We start from the raw sequence: 15,708 nt of genomic DNA on the forward strand, positions 1-15,708 counted from the left end.
GGGATTACAGGCATGCACACCTTGAGGAGCTGAAAATGTGTTTTAAATACAGTAATTGCTTGACTAGTGTATTTGCCTTGAAATAAGACATTATCCTGTCATTTTCAAAGTTTGTTTTCCAGTAATAAATCAGCAACTTGGGAGGCAGAGGCAGAAGGATTGCAAGTTCAAGGCCAGCCTCAGCAACTTAGTAAGGTTCTAAGTAACTTAGCAAGACCCTGTCTCAAGTAAAAGTGGGCATGTAGCTTCTGGTAAGACATTGCCAGATTCAGTCCCAATACCACAAAAAAAAAAAAAAAAAAAATCTAATAGGAAGAAGAAAATGGAAAGAAAAACCCTACAGAAGAGTAGCACAGAATTATGCCTAATGATTGGGGAAGAGATAGGGGTTAGGCCAGGAAAGGACCACTATAGGCAGAAGCTGGGGAATGGTTTTATTGGCATTTATTTTTCTTTGTAAAAGGCATGTGTTACATATTCTCTGTATGTATCAAATGTACACTGGGTATGTGTGAGGGAATATACAGAATGTGGCTGTATCATCGAGAATTGTACAGTTTATGCAGCAGTTCAATCACTAGTGTCAGGCTTATCAAAGTCCAGATGACAAAACTGGGCAGGAGACTGTGTGCAGCACATTCTACTCCCTGGTGGTGTTGGTTATTACTGTCCTTCATACTTAGGCCACCTCCCAGTGGAGATACTGAACTTGTAGGTAGTGCTTTGATGAGATCTGTGTAGTCTCTGGTTCTTTATTTACACTAAATTCTTCCCAACATAAGAGGACAAGCATAAGTAGGGGGGAAAAAAATCTCTCAAAAAAATCTAGGAGACACTGTGCATGCCAGAGATAATTAACTTGATTCCCTGTGGCTTGTTTATTCTGTCACAAAAGTTAGAAACTATTGTGAAACTCAGTCTTCTTTAGAATGTAGATATTTTCTCATTTGCAAAGATATTGGATGTGGTTTTCTAAGCAGGTGAAGATGCCTTTGCTTTTTCCACTAGTGACCCAAACTCATGCTGGGTCAGATTGCCGTATCTCACTCAATAGACTGCACCACTGATCTGGCTGAACTCTAGATTCCCTATCTTACGGGAAGGAGTTCTCTCTCTTTAGCAGCTGAATGAAAGAACAGCACTTTGATCACCAAGTGGTGTGAATCATGGAGGCCCTGCTCTTCTGTGCAGGGGAGTTCACAAGAGCACTAACAGGAGTAATGTCTTCAGTCAGGAATCCCCACTACCCTAGCAAAGAGTTTATAAGCTGGTGGCAGAGAGAAATGTAATCTGCATAATTATCCTAGTAATCTTAACAATGGAGATCTATTATGTTCATGATTTAATTTGAATCTGCAAAAAAAAAAAAAGGTTACTACCAAGTGTGGCATCGCTGTCTAATATCCCCAACTCCAAGGCTGAGGCAGGAGGATCCAAGTTCAAGGCCAGTCTCAGCAACTCAGTAAGACCCTATCAAAATTAAAAAATGAAAAAAATATTTGTTTAAAAAACAGATTCACAAACAATTCACACTGTACTGAAAAAGCATCCTGGTTGTTCCTTGTATTCAAGAAATATTATACAGGGGCTAGAGATATAGCTCATTGATAGAGTACTTTTTGAAATTTGTTTCTTCGTGATGCTAGGGATTGAACCCAGGGCAAGTACTTTCCTTTAGCATGTGCAAGGCCTGGGGTTGATCCACAGCACTGGAAAAAAAAAAAAAAAAAAGGAAAAAGAAAATTGAAAAATATTCATGGGCCAGGTGCAGTGGTGCATGCCAGTAATCCCACCTATTCAGGAGGCTGAGGCAGGCAGATCACAAGCCTCAACAATTCAGCAAGACCCTGTCTCAAAAAGGGCCAGGTAGCAGAAGCGGTGGCACATGCCTGTAATCCCAGTGGCTTTGGCAGCTGAGGCAGGAGGATCACAAGTTCAAAGCCAACCTCAGTAACTTAGCAAGACCTTGTCTCAAAAAGGGCTGGGGATGTGGTAAAGCACCCCTGGGTCAATCCCCTGTCCAGAAAAAAAGGAGGGGCTGGGGAAATAGCCCTGTCGGTAGAGTGCTTGCCTTGCAAGCACAAGGCCCTGGGTTTGATTGCCCAGCACCGCAAAAAAAAAAAAAAAAGAACCATGAGTCTCAAAAAAAAAAAAAAAAGGTTCACTGGATGTAGGTGTTTTAGGAGGAATATTTTTTCTACATCTACTGTCCAACAGTGACTTTGGAAATATTCAAGCAGAGACTGCCAAAACTATGAAAATTCTTTGAAAGGCAGTTCTTGGACTACCATGCAGCTGCTAAAGGACAAGCTGTGTGAGAACCAGACTCTGGAAGAGTACATTTTTTTTTTTTTTTTTTTTTTTGCAGTGCTGGAGATTGAACCCAGGGACTTATGCTTGCATCACAACTCTACCAACTGAGCTATCTCCCCAGCCCTGAAGAGTACATTTTTAAAGGAGAAGAAAAAAATGAAGGGAGGAGTGGAGTGGGCAGGGATGGTAAGGACGGTAGATTGAAACAGACATTATTACCCTATATACATGTATGAAAAAAAATTTTTTTTTAAACAAAATTAATGAAAAATAAAAGTTTTTAAAAAACTAATGAAATTCATATTCGTTTTATTGATTGCTGAAGTTAAGTCTCATCTGCGTTCGTCCAGCCTTTCTGATACTGTCTTTCTGAAGCTTTTCTTCGGTAGACATCATCTGTATCAAACAAAAACTGCGCTTAGACTTTTAAGAAACTGAGGAATTAAAAATACTCGGATGGAATTCAATCAATATATAGTCTCAAGTCTGTTGCCTATTTCTGAATCTCAACACTGATGTTTTAAAATCCAGTGCCAAAATAACAATTTAAAATAAAGTGAGTTAAATGAGGACTATGTTTATATAAGAGTTCTAGACTTAAATAACAAGCTAAATATCAGTGTCTTCGAAGATAGAATCATGTACTGGTCCATCTCTAAGCAACGTTTTAGGACTTCCCTCACTCCTCCCCGACCCCCGCCTTTTTTTTTTTTATTTTTTATTTTTTTTTGCTGTGGTATCGGGGATTGAACAGGGAGCCTCAGGCATTCGAGGCAAGCGCTCTACTACTGAGCTCCTTCCCCAGCCCTCTGCCACGGTTTCTGTTCTGCTTGCCCAGCTTGTGTGAGTCCCTGGGTTCCATTCCGAACACCACCAAAAAAAAGACAGAGGGAAAGAACTGGCAATTCATAAGTGATATATTATTTAAGGAGAGGGACAAAGCTGAAAGGACCTAGGGGTTGGGAAGATTTCGTGAAAGAACTAGTCTGCCCAGAGATAGTGCTCAGTCAAGCAATGCCTGGCATTCTTTTCACAGTGCTGAGCATCTGCTCCCAGGTCAAAGACCTGGTGCCAATGACTGCCCTCTAAAGACAGTGGTAATTTGCCAGGCAGGTCCGCCCCCTCCAGGGTTTGAGCTGAAGAGTTCCGAGAGGACAGGACAGTTAGTAGGGATTTCCATGAATCCTCAGAATCCACCCTCTCCTGTTGCTTGTGAGCAATCCTGTTCCTTAGGCTTGGGTCAACGTCAAGGGTGAAGGACAAGCTTGAAAAGTTCAGGAAAGGTCACCAAGGCTGGGCGCCAATGTGCAAGACGCACAGAAGAGCCGGCGCCGTAGGCGGGGTCCAGTCGGAGTTGACTCAAGACTGCCGGGTGAATGGAACCATGCTTGCCCTTCCGACAAGAATAAAAAGCAGCTCGGCGCTAAGTAGAATAAGCGATCTGCAATCTAAAACCCCGGGAATGATCCCCGCCATCTCGTGCCTTCCTGAAGGGAAAAGGAGGCTACTGCACCCTCACTTACAGAAGGTCTCCTGGCCCACGCGCACTTTAATCATGATCCACTCCATCGTTCCTCCCAGGATAAAAAAGAAGGGCAGGAACCTGTAGAGGCCGAATCGCTGCTTCCCGGGTACCCACTGCAGAACTCGCCTCACCTGGGCCCTGGAGAACATGCTCGACTGAGGTCGTGGATAGGGGTGCGATGGAACCAGGTGCAACTGAAGCGCCTGGATGCAGTCGAAGCTGCCCTGCCCGTCCTCGCTAGGCTCCGGCGACCTAGGCGATGAGTGACCGAAGTTGAGTCACTTGCCCGGCGGCTGCAGACTTGGGAGCTGAAGCTGACTTCCAGGCCTAGAGCCCTACACAGCTCTGCCAATCAAACTGCTACTGAAGAGGCGCGCGTGCTCATTGAGTATGAGCCCGCCTGAAGAAGCCGGCGCATGCGCCTCAGCACTGGACGGGGGGGTTGGCCCCCCAGGGGGCGGAGCCTCCGACGTGGCGTGGACTCGGCCCGGCCCCACGGCCTCCCTAGTGCTGGCCCCAGCTCTGAGGAGACCGCCGCGCCCCCTACTCTGCCACCGCCATCTTTTTTCCTAATACCCTGACAGAAGTGACAGTCTGTGAGGGACTGATAAGTGTGCTGCACCATACTCTAAAATGCAATTACGAAACACTTTGCTTTTATTTCAGGGACATGATTGGTGATCAGACTTCTAAAATAACAGAATTCGATATGAACTGTTGGAAGCGGAACTTTATACAACAAAAGTTTGTAAGCGTCTGTGACAACCCTAAAATTAATTAAAGCTGTCCTGTATGGGCACTTTACAGGCACTTATGGAAGGTCTTTTATGTATGACCTTTTGGCGGGGGGGGGGCGGGTGTTAAGGAGAAAGGGTTCCTGCTATGTTGTCCTGGCTAGTCTCAAATTCTTGAGTTCAAGCGAATCTTTCAACCTCAGCCTCCCAGTAGCTGGGACTACAGGCTTGTATCACCTCTTTATTCACAATAAGCGCAACTCGGCACGATGGTTATTGAGCATGGCTGAGGAGCTTCCTTAGTCAGGTCTGTACCTCAGTTCCCTAACTCATTAAACAGGGGCCTTTCTTTGCTGTTGTTAAGATTTAGTGAGGTAACAAGCATTGAACATAGCATCTGGAACATAGTAACTGATCAATTAACATTAGCTCTATCTAATATGAATTATGATGATGATTTACTGAGTCCTCACTTCACATGTATCCCGTGAACTGAGAAATTAAATAAAGAGATTAAGCCAGGAAAAAGTAGAGTTCTGACCCCAGAGCCTTCATTCATTATATTCTCTCATTATATTCTTCATCACTGTGCTTGCTGGAAATACCAGACGAGGCTGTCACTCTCTCACCTACGGATAAAATTGGAGGAATAGCTTTGACAAGGCAGACGAATATTAGAAGATCTAAAAGAATCAATTAAAACTTAAATTCCCAAAGGCAGCTTGGTGATGAGAAGAGAAAGTGCAAGCAGGATCCTAAGAGAGGGTTACAGGGCAACAGTAAGGGATTTAGCTGCCTCCTGTACAACACACCCTAGATGGCCACCCAGGAAGTGGGCACACAAGGCTTAGCAGGACCCTAAGAGAGGGTTACAGGGCAACAGTAAGGGATTTAGCTGCCTCCTGTACAACCCACCCTGGATGGCCACCCAGGAAGTGGGCACACAAGGCTTAGCGCTTGCTCCTGTTTCTTTTCTTTCCTTTCTTTCTCTCCCCCTCTGTTTCTTCTTCTTTCCTTTAAGATGCTAGGGACCAAACCCAGGTCCTTATGATTGTTAGATAAGCTCTCTACATCCCCAAGCCCTGTTCACGTTTCTCTGAACCCCCCAGGATTTCTACATGCATGGAGGAGGTTAACGTGTGGCTAGGTTCTCAGCACCTGCCTAGGTCACTGGGGCGTGTGCAGACCACCACCTCCCCCAAGCTCACCTTCAGGCCTCGATCCCTGCCAGCACCCAACCCAGGACCTGGCACACTAGGTCCTCAGCCCAAGGGCTGCAATGTCGAACTACCCACAACCTTAAACCCAGCGAGCCACCCCGGGGAAACAATATGTATCCAGCTGGCAGGCTCATCACCCAACAGAGCCCACGGGTGCTGGGTGGGCCTCCTTGCGGTACACCTGCAGGCCCAGAAAACATGTGAGTAGAAAAAAATGCAAGTGGAGCGTGTTCCCAAGGAATTTCATTGTAAAGTCTCCAGCGACTGGAGCATCTCAAGAGGGGGCCTCCCCAGCAACCACGAGTGGGGCGGGCTGGTATCGCCAAGCAAAGGTCAGAACCTGGTGGGCGCAGTGATCCCGGACCCACAGCCCCGAAGCTCACGCCCAGGAATCCTGTTACCAGTTAAAAGGGGTCACCTGGGTTGAGCAGAGGCGGCACAAAGAAGAGGCTGCCTCGGCGGACATAGGTTGCTCTGCAGGTCCAGCGGACTCACCCAGCGTGGGGCTGGCAGCAGGGAGCGCACGGGAAGGGCTCTTTATCCGCTAGATAAGTGAGTGAAGCGGCCCGGGCTCCGGTCAGCGGACAGTCTGGCATCGGAGCAGGGGACCAAGGCCATGGGGCAGGAGACTCAGGGACTGCGGGAAAGTAGAAGAGGCGCTGGGGTCAGGAGGACTCAGAGGCCAGAAGAAAGGATCCGGGGAACCCGGGAGCCAGAGTAAACTCGCGCGCGCGTCCTTTCCCCTCCGCGCCTCGGCCGTCCGGAGCCTCGCGGGGACGGCGGGTCTTAGGCTCTCCGATTTCCCAGGGAGGGGACAGAAGGAGCCGCCATCGCCGCGGTGACGACCGAAGGGGGGCGCAAGCCCTCGGCCAGGCGGGAGAGTTGGGGGAGGGGGTCGCGGGTCCGCCCCCGCCCCGTCCTGGGCCTCCCGCCCCCCGGGCCCAGTGGCGCGCCCATTGGCCAGCCGGGCTCCGCGCGCCGCGCCCATTGGCCCGCCGCCGTGAGGAGCACGCGGCCACCGTGGCGGGCGCGCAGTCGGAGGGCGGCGGGCTGGCCGACGGGCTGAGGGCAGCCCGGGCGGCGCGCGGGGGGCATGGCGGGTGTGGGGCTGCGGGCGGTCGCTCGGCGCTGGCTGCTGTGCGGAAGCCACGGCGGGCAGCGAGCCGCCTCGTCCTCACCCTCCTGCCCTGGCTGCGGCCCGCCGGGTCCTGGCCCTCACTGCCCAGGAGCCCCGCGCTCTGCGTCCTCCCCGGCGCCGGCCGGCGGCACCGAGCTCAGCGAGCACCTGTGGGCTCGTTACCAGGACATGCGGAGACTGGTGCACGGTGGGTGAGCCCGGGTGGACCGAGTGCTGGGGTCGCTGCAGCGTGGTGGACTGTCGGAGAGCCCGGGCGCAGCCCTCGAGCGGTCCGGGGCGCAGCCCTCGAGCGGTCCGGGGCACAGCTCCTGGGGTCCTCGGGGTTCGGCGGGGACCCAACACCTGATGGGCTTTTCAGTAGAGACTTCAACGAGACGGCCCAGGGGAGGGTGGGAGGTTTATTCCCCAGCTTTGTCTGCAGGGGCTTGGAGCACCTGGAGTGGCCGCCAGCAAGTGCGGCCCCGAAGCTTGCCGCAGGGGACCGCTGCGGGAGTGCTCCGGGTGCTCCCAATCCCTTGTTCTCCGCCGACCCTTGGGGTGGGAGTATTGTGGACAAAGCCCGCGAGCAGCGCTCGCCCAGTCGGGCTCCTGGAGACCTCCAGACCTAAACTGATACGGGCCGAACTTTCCAGGCACCTTTTGGTTTGGCGCTGGAGGTCAGGCCCGCTCTCAGCAAGGGCCGGGAAGGTGCTGGAGAAACAGATTAAGTCACCCACCTCAGTCGCCTGGAATCCCCATGGGTTGCTACAGGTTGACCAAGCTGCACAGGGCACTTACCCTCCCGTATCCTTCCCTTTCCCTCTGTGAAATGGACTGATGAGGCTGGAGGGCCCCTCTCAGAGAGGACAGGCTGGGGCCACCAGTGAGAGTGCAGGACATCTGTCCACTGCTCTGGGTGGGTCACTATCCAGCCTTTGCAGCAGACAGATGTGGTTCGGGCAAGTGGCTCTATCATTACCCAGCTGGATGGCCTTCAGCAAGCCTCACCCTCCGAGACCTTCCAGTTTCCTCAGTCATAGTGTTGTGGTGACTTGGAAAGAACCAAGCCAAGAAGGGATAGGAGAGCTTCCGGAGGAACCCCCAGGGGTGAGGTGGCTTTCATTGTCTGGTAGACAAAGTGACCCTGTCTGGAAGGTTCCAACTGTCTGGACAGGGATTTCCAATCCAGCTTCATGGGAACCTGGAGAGTGATCAGAACTCACCTCTTGACCAGCTGAAGACAGAATAGTTAGCGCCTTTGTGGAGTGGTCGCTCTAAAGCCTTTGGGGTCTAAGACTGAATCTGTCTCTGTGGACAGGCAGGCCTGGGGTGTTGTTTCAGAAGTCTTTGTTCTCTATGTAGAGAAGACCCTCTGAGTGGCTGAGAAATCTGCCTCAGAGGTAGAGCAGTAAAGGCGGGGATCTCCTGGGCGTTGCCCTGCAGGAGTCACCTGCATCTTCATATCCTTACAGACCCCGAGTTCCCCTTGTGCAAGGTCACTTCCACTCACATGTCATGGTGAACACCAGAGTGAGCACTGTGTTCATGCACATCCAAGTGGAGTGTCCCATCCACACTTGGATCTGTGGAGCAGCTACTTGGTGCTGCCCTGGGGCCACCATGGTCTCAGGGACTTGGAAGGCACTGAATCCTGGCTGGGTGTGGGTACAGAGCAGGAATGCTGCACAGAGTAGGTCGATACAGTTTTTATTCCCCCTTTAGAGACAAAACAGGCCCAAGAGTGACATTCCTGAAGTCACAGCCAGGGTGTCCGACTGGCCTCAGAGCCCATGCCCTTTCCATCATGAAAACATCCCCAGTGGGAAACATCCCCAAGGGCAGAGGTGAAAGCCCGAACCTAGCCAGAGCTCTGCCTACGCAGGGTCGCACTGCCCAGGAGGCCCCCTCCCAGCCAGGGGGTTTATGCAGCAGGAGTCGTAGTTACAGTTGGTACCCAGGAATTTAGAGCCAGGAGAAGGTGAGGCCCCACTAGGTAGGCAGTTGAGACCCAGAGTCCCAGTGACACCAGGTGAGGGGCAGCTCAGAGGCTATAGTCAACTGTGTTCATGCACATCCAAGTGGAGTGTCCCGTCCACACTTGGATCTGTGGAGCAGCTGCTTGGTGCTGGCCTGGGGCCACCAGAGGAACCAGCCACACCTGTTCCCACACCCACGCCCTACACTTGACTCCAAAAGAAGGGTGGAAGGCGGGGCTCTGTGTTCCAAAGGAGCCTCCAAGGCAAATGCTCTGGGCAGCCGAGCACATCAGTGAGGTGTCTGCCTCTTGAGTGCACCGGCCGCCGTTACTGTGGGACCAGGGGTTTCTGTTTTATTATTGGAACTGGTCGTAGGCTGAGACCGGGTTTCTGAAGTCTTGGACCTGAGTTTCTGGGAGTCCTTACCCTGTGCCCCTATAATGCTCCCCTTTCCCTGTAACCTCTGCCCCTAGAGAGATGTGGACATGGTCTCAGGGGCTTGGGAGGCACTGAATCCTGCCTGGGTGTGGGTACAGAGCAGGAATGCTGCACAGAGTAGGTCGATACAGTTTTTATTCCCCTTTTAGAGACAAAACAGGCCCAAGGGTGACATTCCTGAAGTCACAGCCAGGGTAGGGGTGCTGATCTTGTCCAACCGGCCTCAGAGCCCATGCCCTTTCCATCATTTGCCTTTTCTCCAGGCACCTTCCCCGTTGTACAGATGGGGCAGCCAAGGCAGGAGAGCTTGGGACCCTGGAGCCTGCTCCGCACAGGGCCCTCCCTGATGTGGGCCTGAGAGCCAACTTCAGTTCCTTGGGAGCAGCCAGAGGCTTGGGGTGACCATGACCACATCCCCAGAAGGGAGCAGCCTGGATAATGGCCCAGAACCCAACATCGCACGTCCCGCCTGTCCCGCCTGTCGTAATTAGCAATGTTCCCTGGCTAAATCCAGGGAATGTCATTATGTGAGCTGGCAGGCAGCTGAAATCCGATTAGAGGGGCCTGTTCCCTGGACTGTGACAGGTGCTCAGAGTGGGTTGTCTGAGCAGCAGAGGGGCTCCTCACCCATTAAAGATCCTAAGCTCCAACCCCAGTTCTGGACAAGGTGGAAAGCGCATCCGCGGCCTCAGCCCCCAAGTCACGCCAAGACAGCTGGGTCATGCCCCTACATGCTGCCCTCACTGATGCCCCTCAGGAAGTGGGAGATGAGACCCCAGACAGCTGAGAAGGGCAGAGGGACCGACAGTGGTGCTCCTGAACAGGTTTTGGAGCCAGCCTGAGGAGTGGAGTCCCCCCTGCCTGTCTGCTGGTGCTGCCCAGCTTCTGGCTCAGCCACATTTCTGGTGGGGCTTAATGGTGAAAGCCAGGAGGAGGAACAGGTTCAGTGCACCTGGTGGGCTGCAGGTGATGGTATAACCACAGGGAAGGAGCTTCAACCGTAGGCTCAGCCCGCTGCCAGCTCCACCTGTTTTAGTTAGCTTTTGCATCACTGTGACCAAAATACCTGACAAGAACAACTTGGATACTGGCCATGGTGACGCACACCTATAATCCCAGGGGCTTGGGAGGCTGAGGCAGGAGGATCATGAGTTCAGAGCCAGCCTCTGCAGTTTACTGAGGCCCTGAGCAACTTAGAAGTCCCTGTCTCATATAAAAAAGGCCGGGGATGTGGTTTAGTGGTTAAGTACTCCTGGGTTCAATCCGTAGTGTCAAAAACAAAGGAGAAAAAGTTTATTGGTGCTCACCGTTTCAGAGGTGAAGCAGAGCCTCATGGCAGGAGGACATGGTGGTCAGGAAGTGGAAGGAGGGAGGGAGGGAGGGAGAAGGGGCTGCGGGAAGGTGCACTCTTCCAGGGCACATCCCAGGGATCCACGCCCTCCAGCCAAGCCCCACCTGCCTACAGTTACCGTGGACTGATTAGGTCATAGCCCTCATAACCTAACCATTTCACTTTGAATATTCCTGCATTAACAGGGGACACCCCATCTCTAAACCATAACACTGCCTTACCCCAAGTATAGGACCCTGGGTGATTTTTTTCTCTCTGAGCCTCAGTTTGACCACCTGGATCACTGGGCTAAGGGTTGCCACTGTGGGACGTTTCTTGAGGCTTAAGGGGTCGGGTGCTTGCAGAGTATCGAGGAACCGTTTGCCACTGCCATGATCGTTTCCTTGTGTCTCCTTCCTCTAGACCTCCTGCCTCCTGAGGTCTGTAGCCTCCTGAACCCAGCAGCCATTTACGCCAACAATGAGATCAGCCTGCGTGATGTCGAGGTCTACGGCTTTGACTACGACTACACACTCGCCCAGTATGCAGACGCGTTGCACCCCGAGATCTTCAATGCTGCCCGGGACATCCTGATTGAGCACTACAAGGTGAGTGCAGGAGCCCTGTGCCCAGGCCCTGAAGGCCAGTAGGGCCCAGCTTGACCTAAGCCCCAGGCTGGGTCATGGGGCTCCTCAGATCCCCTGGGCGCAGGTGGCTAGATGGATCCCGAAGTGGCCGCCCAGCCAGCAGAGCCAGCAGTGCCACGGGCTTAGGCCTAGTCTACGTTTGTTTGCCCACCAGTACCCAGAGGGGATTCGGAAGTACGACTACAACCCCAGCTTCGCCATCCGTGGCCTCCACTATGACATTCAGAAGGTGAGTGGCTGGATGGGGACCTCCTGGTCCCTCCTGAGTAGATGTGCCCTGAGCCTGCTTCCGTAGCCACCCTCTTTCTTAGAGGAGGATTTCCTTATCGGTCCGCCCCCTTGACCTCAAAGCTGCCACTTCCTCTTGGTCATGTACCTGACCCCCTTGGTACCATCCAATGGAGGCTTTGACGTGGGGTCTAGAAGAGGCTGGCCAAGTCCAATGGCAAAACCACCTTCTCACCATGGTCCTACCCCTGCCCGCGCTGGGTGCCCTCAGAGCCTTCTGATGAAGATCGATGCCTTCCATTACGTCCAGCTCGGGACTGCCTACAGGTTAGTGCTGGCTCTGCCTTCGTCCCACCCCCATTTCGCACTGCCCCCTGGGCCTGGTGTGATGGCATCTGTATGCTGACTCAGGGGCCTCAAGCCTGTGCCCGATGAGGAGGTGGTCGACCTATATGGAGGCACCCAGCACATCCCCCTGTACCAGATGAGCGGCTTCTATGGCAAGGTACTCCTCCCCCACCACGACCCAGAGCAGCCCAGGTCGGGGGCTTGCTGTCGATGCCGCCTCTCCCAGTGTCCCAAGGCAGATTTGGAGACCTTCGTCTCCAGTGCTGGGGCTGGTGGAGCCAGAGGGGTGGCTCAGATGTGGTCCCCTCTCCAGGGCCCCTCCATCAAGCAATTCATGGACATCTTCTCGCTGCCAGAGATGGCGCTGCTGTCCTGCGTGGTGGACCACTTCCTGGCCCACGGCCTGGAGTTTGACCAAACACACCTCTACAAGGACGTGACGGTGAGGGTGCTGGGCCTGCCCCTCAGGTGGCATGAAGGCAAAAATCCAACCGCAACAGGGCAGGCTCTCCTGGGCCCCGCCGTGCCCTCACTGTCCCCCCGCACTCCCCCAGGATGCCATTCGAGACGTGCACGTGAAGGGCCTCATGTACCAGTGGATTGAGCGAGACATGGGTAAGGGTGGATGGAAGCCTGACTGGCCTGCTTGAGCAGGGTGGCAGGGCCCTCACAGACCCACCTCCCCCCCAGAGAAGTACATCCTGAGAGGGGACGAAACGTTCGCAGTCCTGAGCCGCCTGGTGGCCCATGGGAAACAGCTGTTCCTCATCACCAACAGTCCTTTCAGCTTCGTGTGAGTCCAGCCCCGCTTTGGAAGGAGGGGCGGGGGGACAGACGCAACGCCACCCTCAGGCCTGCAGCTGTACCACCTCTGCACAGGGACAAGGGAATGCGGCACATGGTGGGTCCTGACTGGCGCCAGCTCTTTGACGTGGTTATCGTCCAGGCGGACAAACCCAGCTTTTTCACTGACCGGCGCAAGTATGGGCCTGGGGGTGAAGGGATGGGCCCCCCCCCCCCGAGTGAGGGGGCAGAGGCCCAAAGCCAGACTGGCCTTTGCTCGGTGCCCCAGGGATGAGGACACCCCCTTACCAGCATGTGGCCCACTTGAGTAGACGGGTCTATAGAGAGGAGAGGAGGGAGGTGCCCAGCCCTGGCACTGCCACAGATGGAAATCAAGCCCTTTGCCCTCACCCAGGCCTTTCCGGAAACTTGATGAGACAGGCTCACTCCACTGGGACAGGATCACCCGCCTGGAGAAGGGCAAGATCTATCGGCAGGTGAGGACGGTCTTGGGGGAGCAGCAGCTCCTGCTGGGGACAGGTTCTACTCAAGGACGCAGGCTGTGCAGAGGCGGACTCCAAATGAGGCACAGCCCTGTGCCCTGAGCAGCCTCAACCAGTGCCACTGGGCAACGTGGCAGGAGCACTTGGCCTCTGGGTCCTGGTGCCTGGGTTTGAGTTCCAGCTCCACTCAGTAGCAGAGGGAGCCTGGCCCAGTCACCTCTATGCCTTGCTCTCCTCGTCTCTGAAAGACCTCTGTGGCAGGATTTGAATTGTGGCACAAAGCCCTTAGGATGCCCTGCAATCACCAAGTGCCTGGTGAACGGCACTGTAACTAGTTGAGACTGAGCTCTCTGCTGCAGGCAGAGCCAGCGTGGTGAGGGTCCCTGAGCCTGGCCAGTGGAGGAAGCTCACATGAACTCTGGGGAGACCCCTTTCCCATCTGACTAGAAAGAAAGAACAGCTAGGCTGGGGCATTGGGTGCCTGTGAACTGGAGGAGATTAAGGCGTTTGGCCCTGGCTGGAATGTGGAAATCCTGGCTGAGCTGGTCTTCTTAGGGGTGGGGGTTCCAAAGGCTGCGGGGAAGCCGGCAGTCGGCCAGGAAGCAGCGTTGAGGTGCTCGGGCCTGCAGGCTGCACTTCCACCCTTGTCTACTGCTCCACTTCCTGCCCTCCTCCACCCCAGCTCTCCATGACCCCTCAGGCCCATCTCCTGAGCTTTAAGTGTGACCCTCTCCCTTGTTCTAGCACCTGGCTGTGGCCTCAGAGGACAGGCACCTGTGCGGCTACCAGACGTTTCCTTGTGCCTGACATTCTGAGGTTTCCTAATGCTGTGTGTATTAGATGCTTGGTTCCCGCCCTCAGCCCCTTTCTCTGCCTCTTCTTCATCTCCTGCCCCTCAAGATTCTCTCTTGGTCCAGGGACACATGCTCATTGGTCCTCCTGCTCCTCAATTGAGTTCTTCCATAGCCACCTGTCCCCCACTGTGTCCATCCCTCTAAGGTTCATGGATGCAGACTAGGCCAACAGTCCCACTCTGGGGTGTGGCTCCTGCCCCAGGTGGGGCCAGCTCTGGTCCCCCGTTTCTGCCTCCCCTGGGAGCTTCCCTAGTTTGGGGCCTGTTTCCAGCTTCCTCCAGCTTTGGGGCAGGCGAAGCCAATGACCTGCTAGTAAGCTCTGCCATTGGTCCACTGGGTCCCTCTGGGCCGAGGCAGCCGGTGAAGACTGACTCTAGGGTCCTTTGCTTTAGGGCGTGGGGCCTTCCCTGTGGCTCTGTTCTCACAAACAAGGGCTTGATCCTTAGTGGGGGTGGGTGAGAGGCCACAGCGAGGGAGGCCCTTGAGGCTCGGGGCATGCCCAGCCTATGGGAGCCCTCCCTGGGGGGAAGCGAGGGTGGGGGATGAAGGCTGCAGGGCCGGAGGCCACGGGAAAGGGCAGCCCTGCATCCTGCTGGATTTGGCTGCCTGTGGGGATTTGAGAGGGCTGGCGGAGGATGAGGCCTGGCGCTGGCAGCCCCGCGGGAGCACGGTTGGCTCAGCAGGCCCTCTGCACCCCCAGGGAAACCTCTTTGACTTCCTGCGCCTCACGGAATGGCGTGGCCCCCGCGTGCTCTACTTTGGAGACCACCTCTACAGTGACCTAGCGGTGAGGGGGACAGGGCTGCATTCCGGGGGGCAGGGGCGTCCTCCCAGCTGGCGCTGAGGCCCGTCCCCCTGCCCCCAGGATCTCATGCTGCGGCACGGCTGGCGCACGGGCGCCATCATCCCCGAGCTGGAGCGCGAGATCCGCATCATCAACACGGAGCAGTACATGCACTCGCTGACCTGGCAGCAGGCGCTCACGGGGCTGCTGGAGCGCATGCAGGTGCGTGGGCCGCCCCGGGGAGGGTCCCGGGGCAGCTTCCTGGGCACCCACACCATACTGTCTGTCCCAGACCTACCAGGACGCAGAGTCGCGGCAGGTGCTGGCCGCCTGGATGAAGGAGCGGCAGGAGCTGAGGTGAGCAGGGTGGGGCGGGCCGGGTGGGCCGGCGGCCTGGCGGGCTCAGCCTCCGCCCACCCCTCAAGTTCCCCACGTCGCCCTCCCCAGGTGCATCACCAAGGCTCTGTTCAACGCTCAGTTTGGGAGCATCTTCCGCACCTTCCACAACCCCACCTACTTCTCCAGGCGCCTCGTGCGCTTCTCCGACCTCTACATGGCCTCCCTGAGCTGCTTGCTCAACTACCGCGTGGACTTCACCTTCTACCCGCGTCGCACACCTCTGCAGCACGAGGCGCCGCTCTGGATGGACCAGCTCTGCACCGGCTGCATGAAGACACCCTTCCTGGGCGACATGGCCCACATCCGCTGAGCGCACATTTATTGCAGGACAGACCCCCCAGTCCCATCCACTCTGGGCATCCAGCCAGACAAGCAATAAAGGTGCCTCCTTCCTCCACGTGCCTGTCTCGGCCTGTCACTTGACTGCGAGGATCCTCTGGGTGTCAGGGAAGTCGTCCTCCAGGAGCGAGTCCTGGGACAGGAAGGCTGTCTGGTGACGGGCCAAGAAC

At 54.9% G+C, this 15,708-nt stretch overlaps 3 protein-coding genes across 3 annotated transcripts in view; 1 reads left to right on the forward strand and 2 right to left on the reverse strand.

The window, feature by feature from the left end:
- Positions 1-2,363: 2,363 nt before the first annotated feature.
- On the reverse strand, positions 2,364-4,210 carry LOC124969205 (small integral membrane protein 4). Its single transcript, XM_047532056.1, has 2 exons — positions 3,837-4,210; positions 2,364-2,709 (listed from the first exon to the last, which is right to left on the reverse strand). The coding sequence occupies exons 1-2, from the start codon at positions 3,985-3,987 to the stop codon at positions 2,639-2,641; spliced, it is 222 nt and encodes a 73-aa protein (XP_047388012.1). The 5' UTR covers positions 3,988-4,210; the 3' UTR covers positions 2,364-2,638.
- A 2,595-nt stretch (positions 4,211-6,805) lies between these two features.
- Positions 6,806-15,610, forward strand: Nt5dc2 (5'-nucleotidase domain containing 2). The gene is made up of 14 exons (XM_047531432.1): positions 6,806-7,117; positions 11,077-11,261; positions 11,455-11,529; positions 11,800-11,855; positions 11,940-12,033; positions 12,190-12,318; positions 12,431-12,491; positions 12,567-12,669; positions 12,756-12,857; positions 13,075-13,156; positions 14,717-14,803; positions 14,882-15,022; positions 15,093-15,157; positions 15,248-15,610. The coding sequence occupies exons 1-14, from the start codon at positions 6,886-6,888 to the stop codon at positions 15,507-15,509; spliced, it is 1,674 nt and encodes a 557-aa protein (XP_047387388.1). The 5' UTR covers positions 6,806-6,885; the 3' UTR covers positions 15,510-15,610.
- The window catches only part of Stab1 (stabilin 1), a 30,490-nt gene continuing 30,175 nt past the window's right edge, over positions 15,394-15,708 (reverse strand). The window contains exon 69 of the mRNA XM_047531431.1: positions 15,394-15,671. Coding sequence (XP_047387387.1) covers positions 15,615-15,671 — 57 coding nt within the window. The 3' untranslated portion in view covers positions 15,394-15,614. The remainder of the gene's footprint in view (positions 15,672-15,708) is intronic.

The sequence above is a fragment of the Sciurus carolinensis genome, chromosome 17 (genome assembly GCF_902686445.1).
Source record: "Sciurus carolinensis chromosome 17, mSciCar1.2, whole genome shotgun sequence".
NCBI classification, from domain to species: Eukaryota; Metazoa; Chordata; class Mammalia; order Rodentia; family Sciuridae; genus Sciurus; species Sciurus carolinensis.

Excerpts from the sequence above, each read along its gene's own strand:
- Nt5dc2 (XM_047531432.1), top strand. The coding sequence starts at position 6,886 with ATGGCGGGTGTGGGGCTGCGGGCGGTCGCTCGGCGCTGGCTGCTGTGC. Across the intron at positions 12,034-12,189 it reads TGAGCGGCTTCTATGGCAAG|GGCCCCTCCATCAAGCAATT; the intron begins GTACTCCTCCCC and ends TCCCCTCTCCAG. Across the intron at positions 12,492-12,566 it reads GTGGATTGAGCGAGACATGG|AGAAGTACATCCTGAGAGGG; the intron begins GTAAGGGTGGAT and ends CCTCCCCCCCAG.
- LOC124969205 (XM_047532056.1), bottom strand. The coding sequence starts at position 3,987 with ATGTTCTCCAGGGCCCAGGTGAGGCGAGTTCTGCAGTGGGTACCCGGG. Across the intron at positions 2,710-3,836 it reads CGTGGGCCAGGAGACCTTCT|ATGATGTCTACCGAAGAAAA; the intron begins GTAAGTGAGGGT and ends TGTTTGATACAG.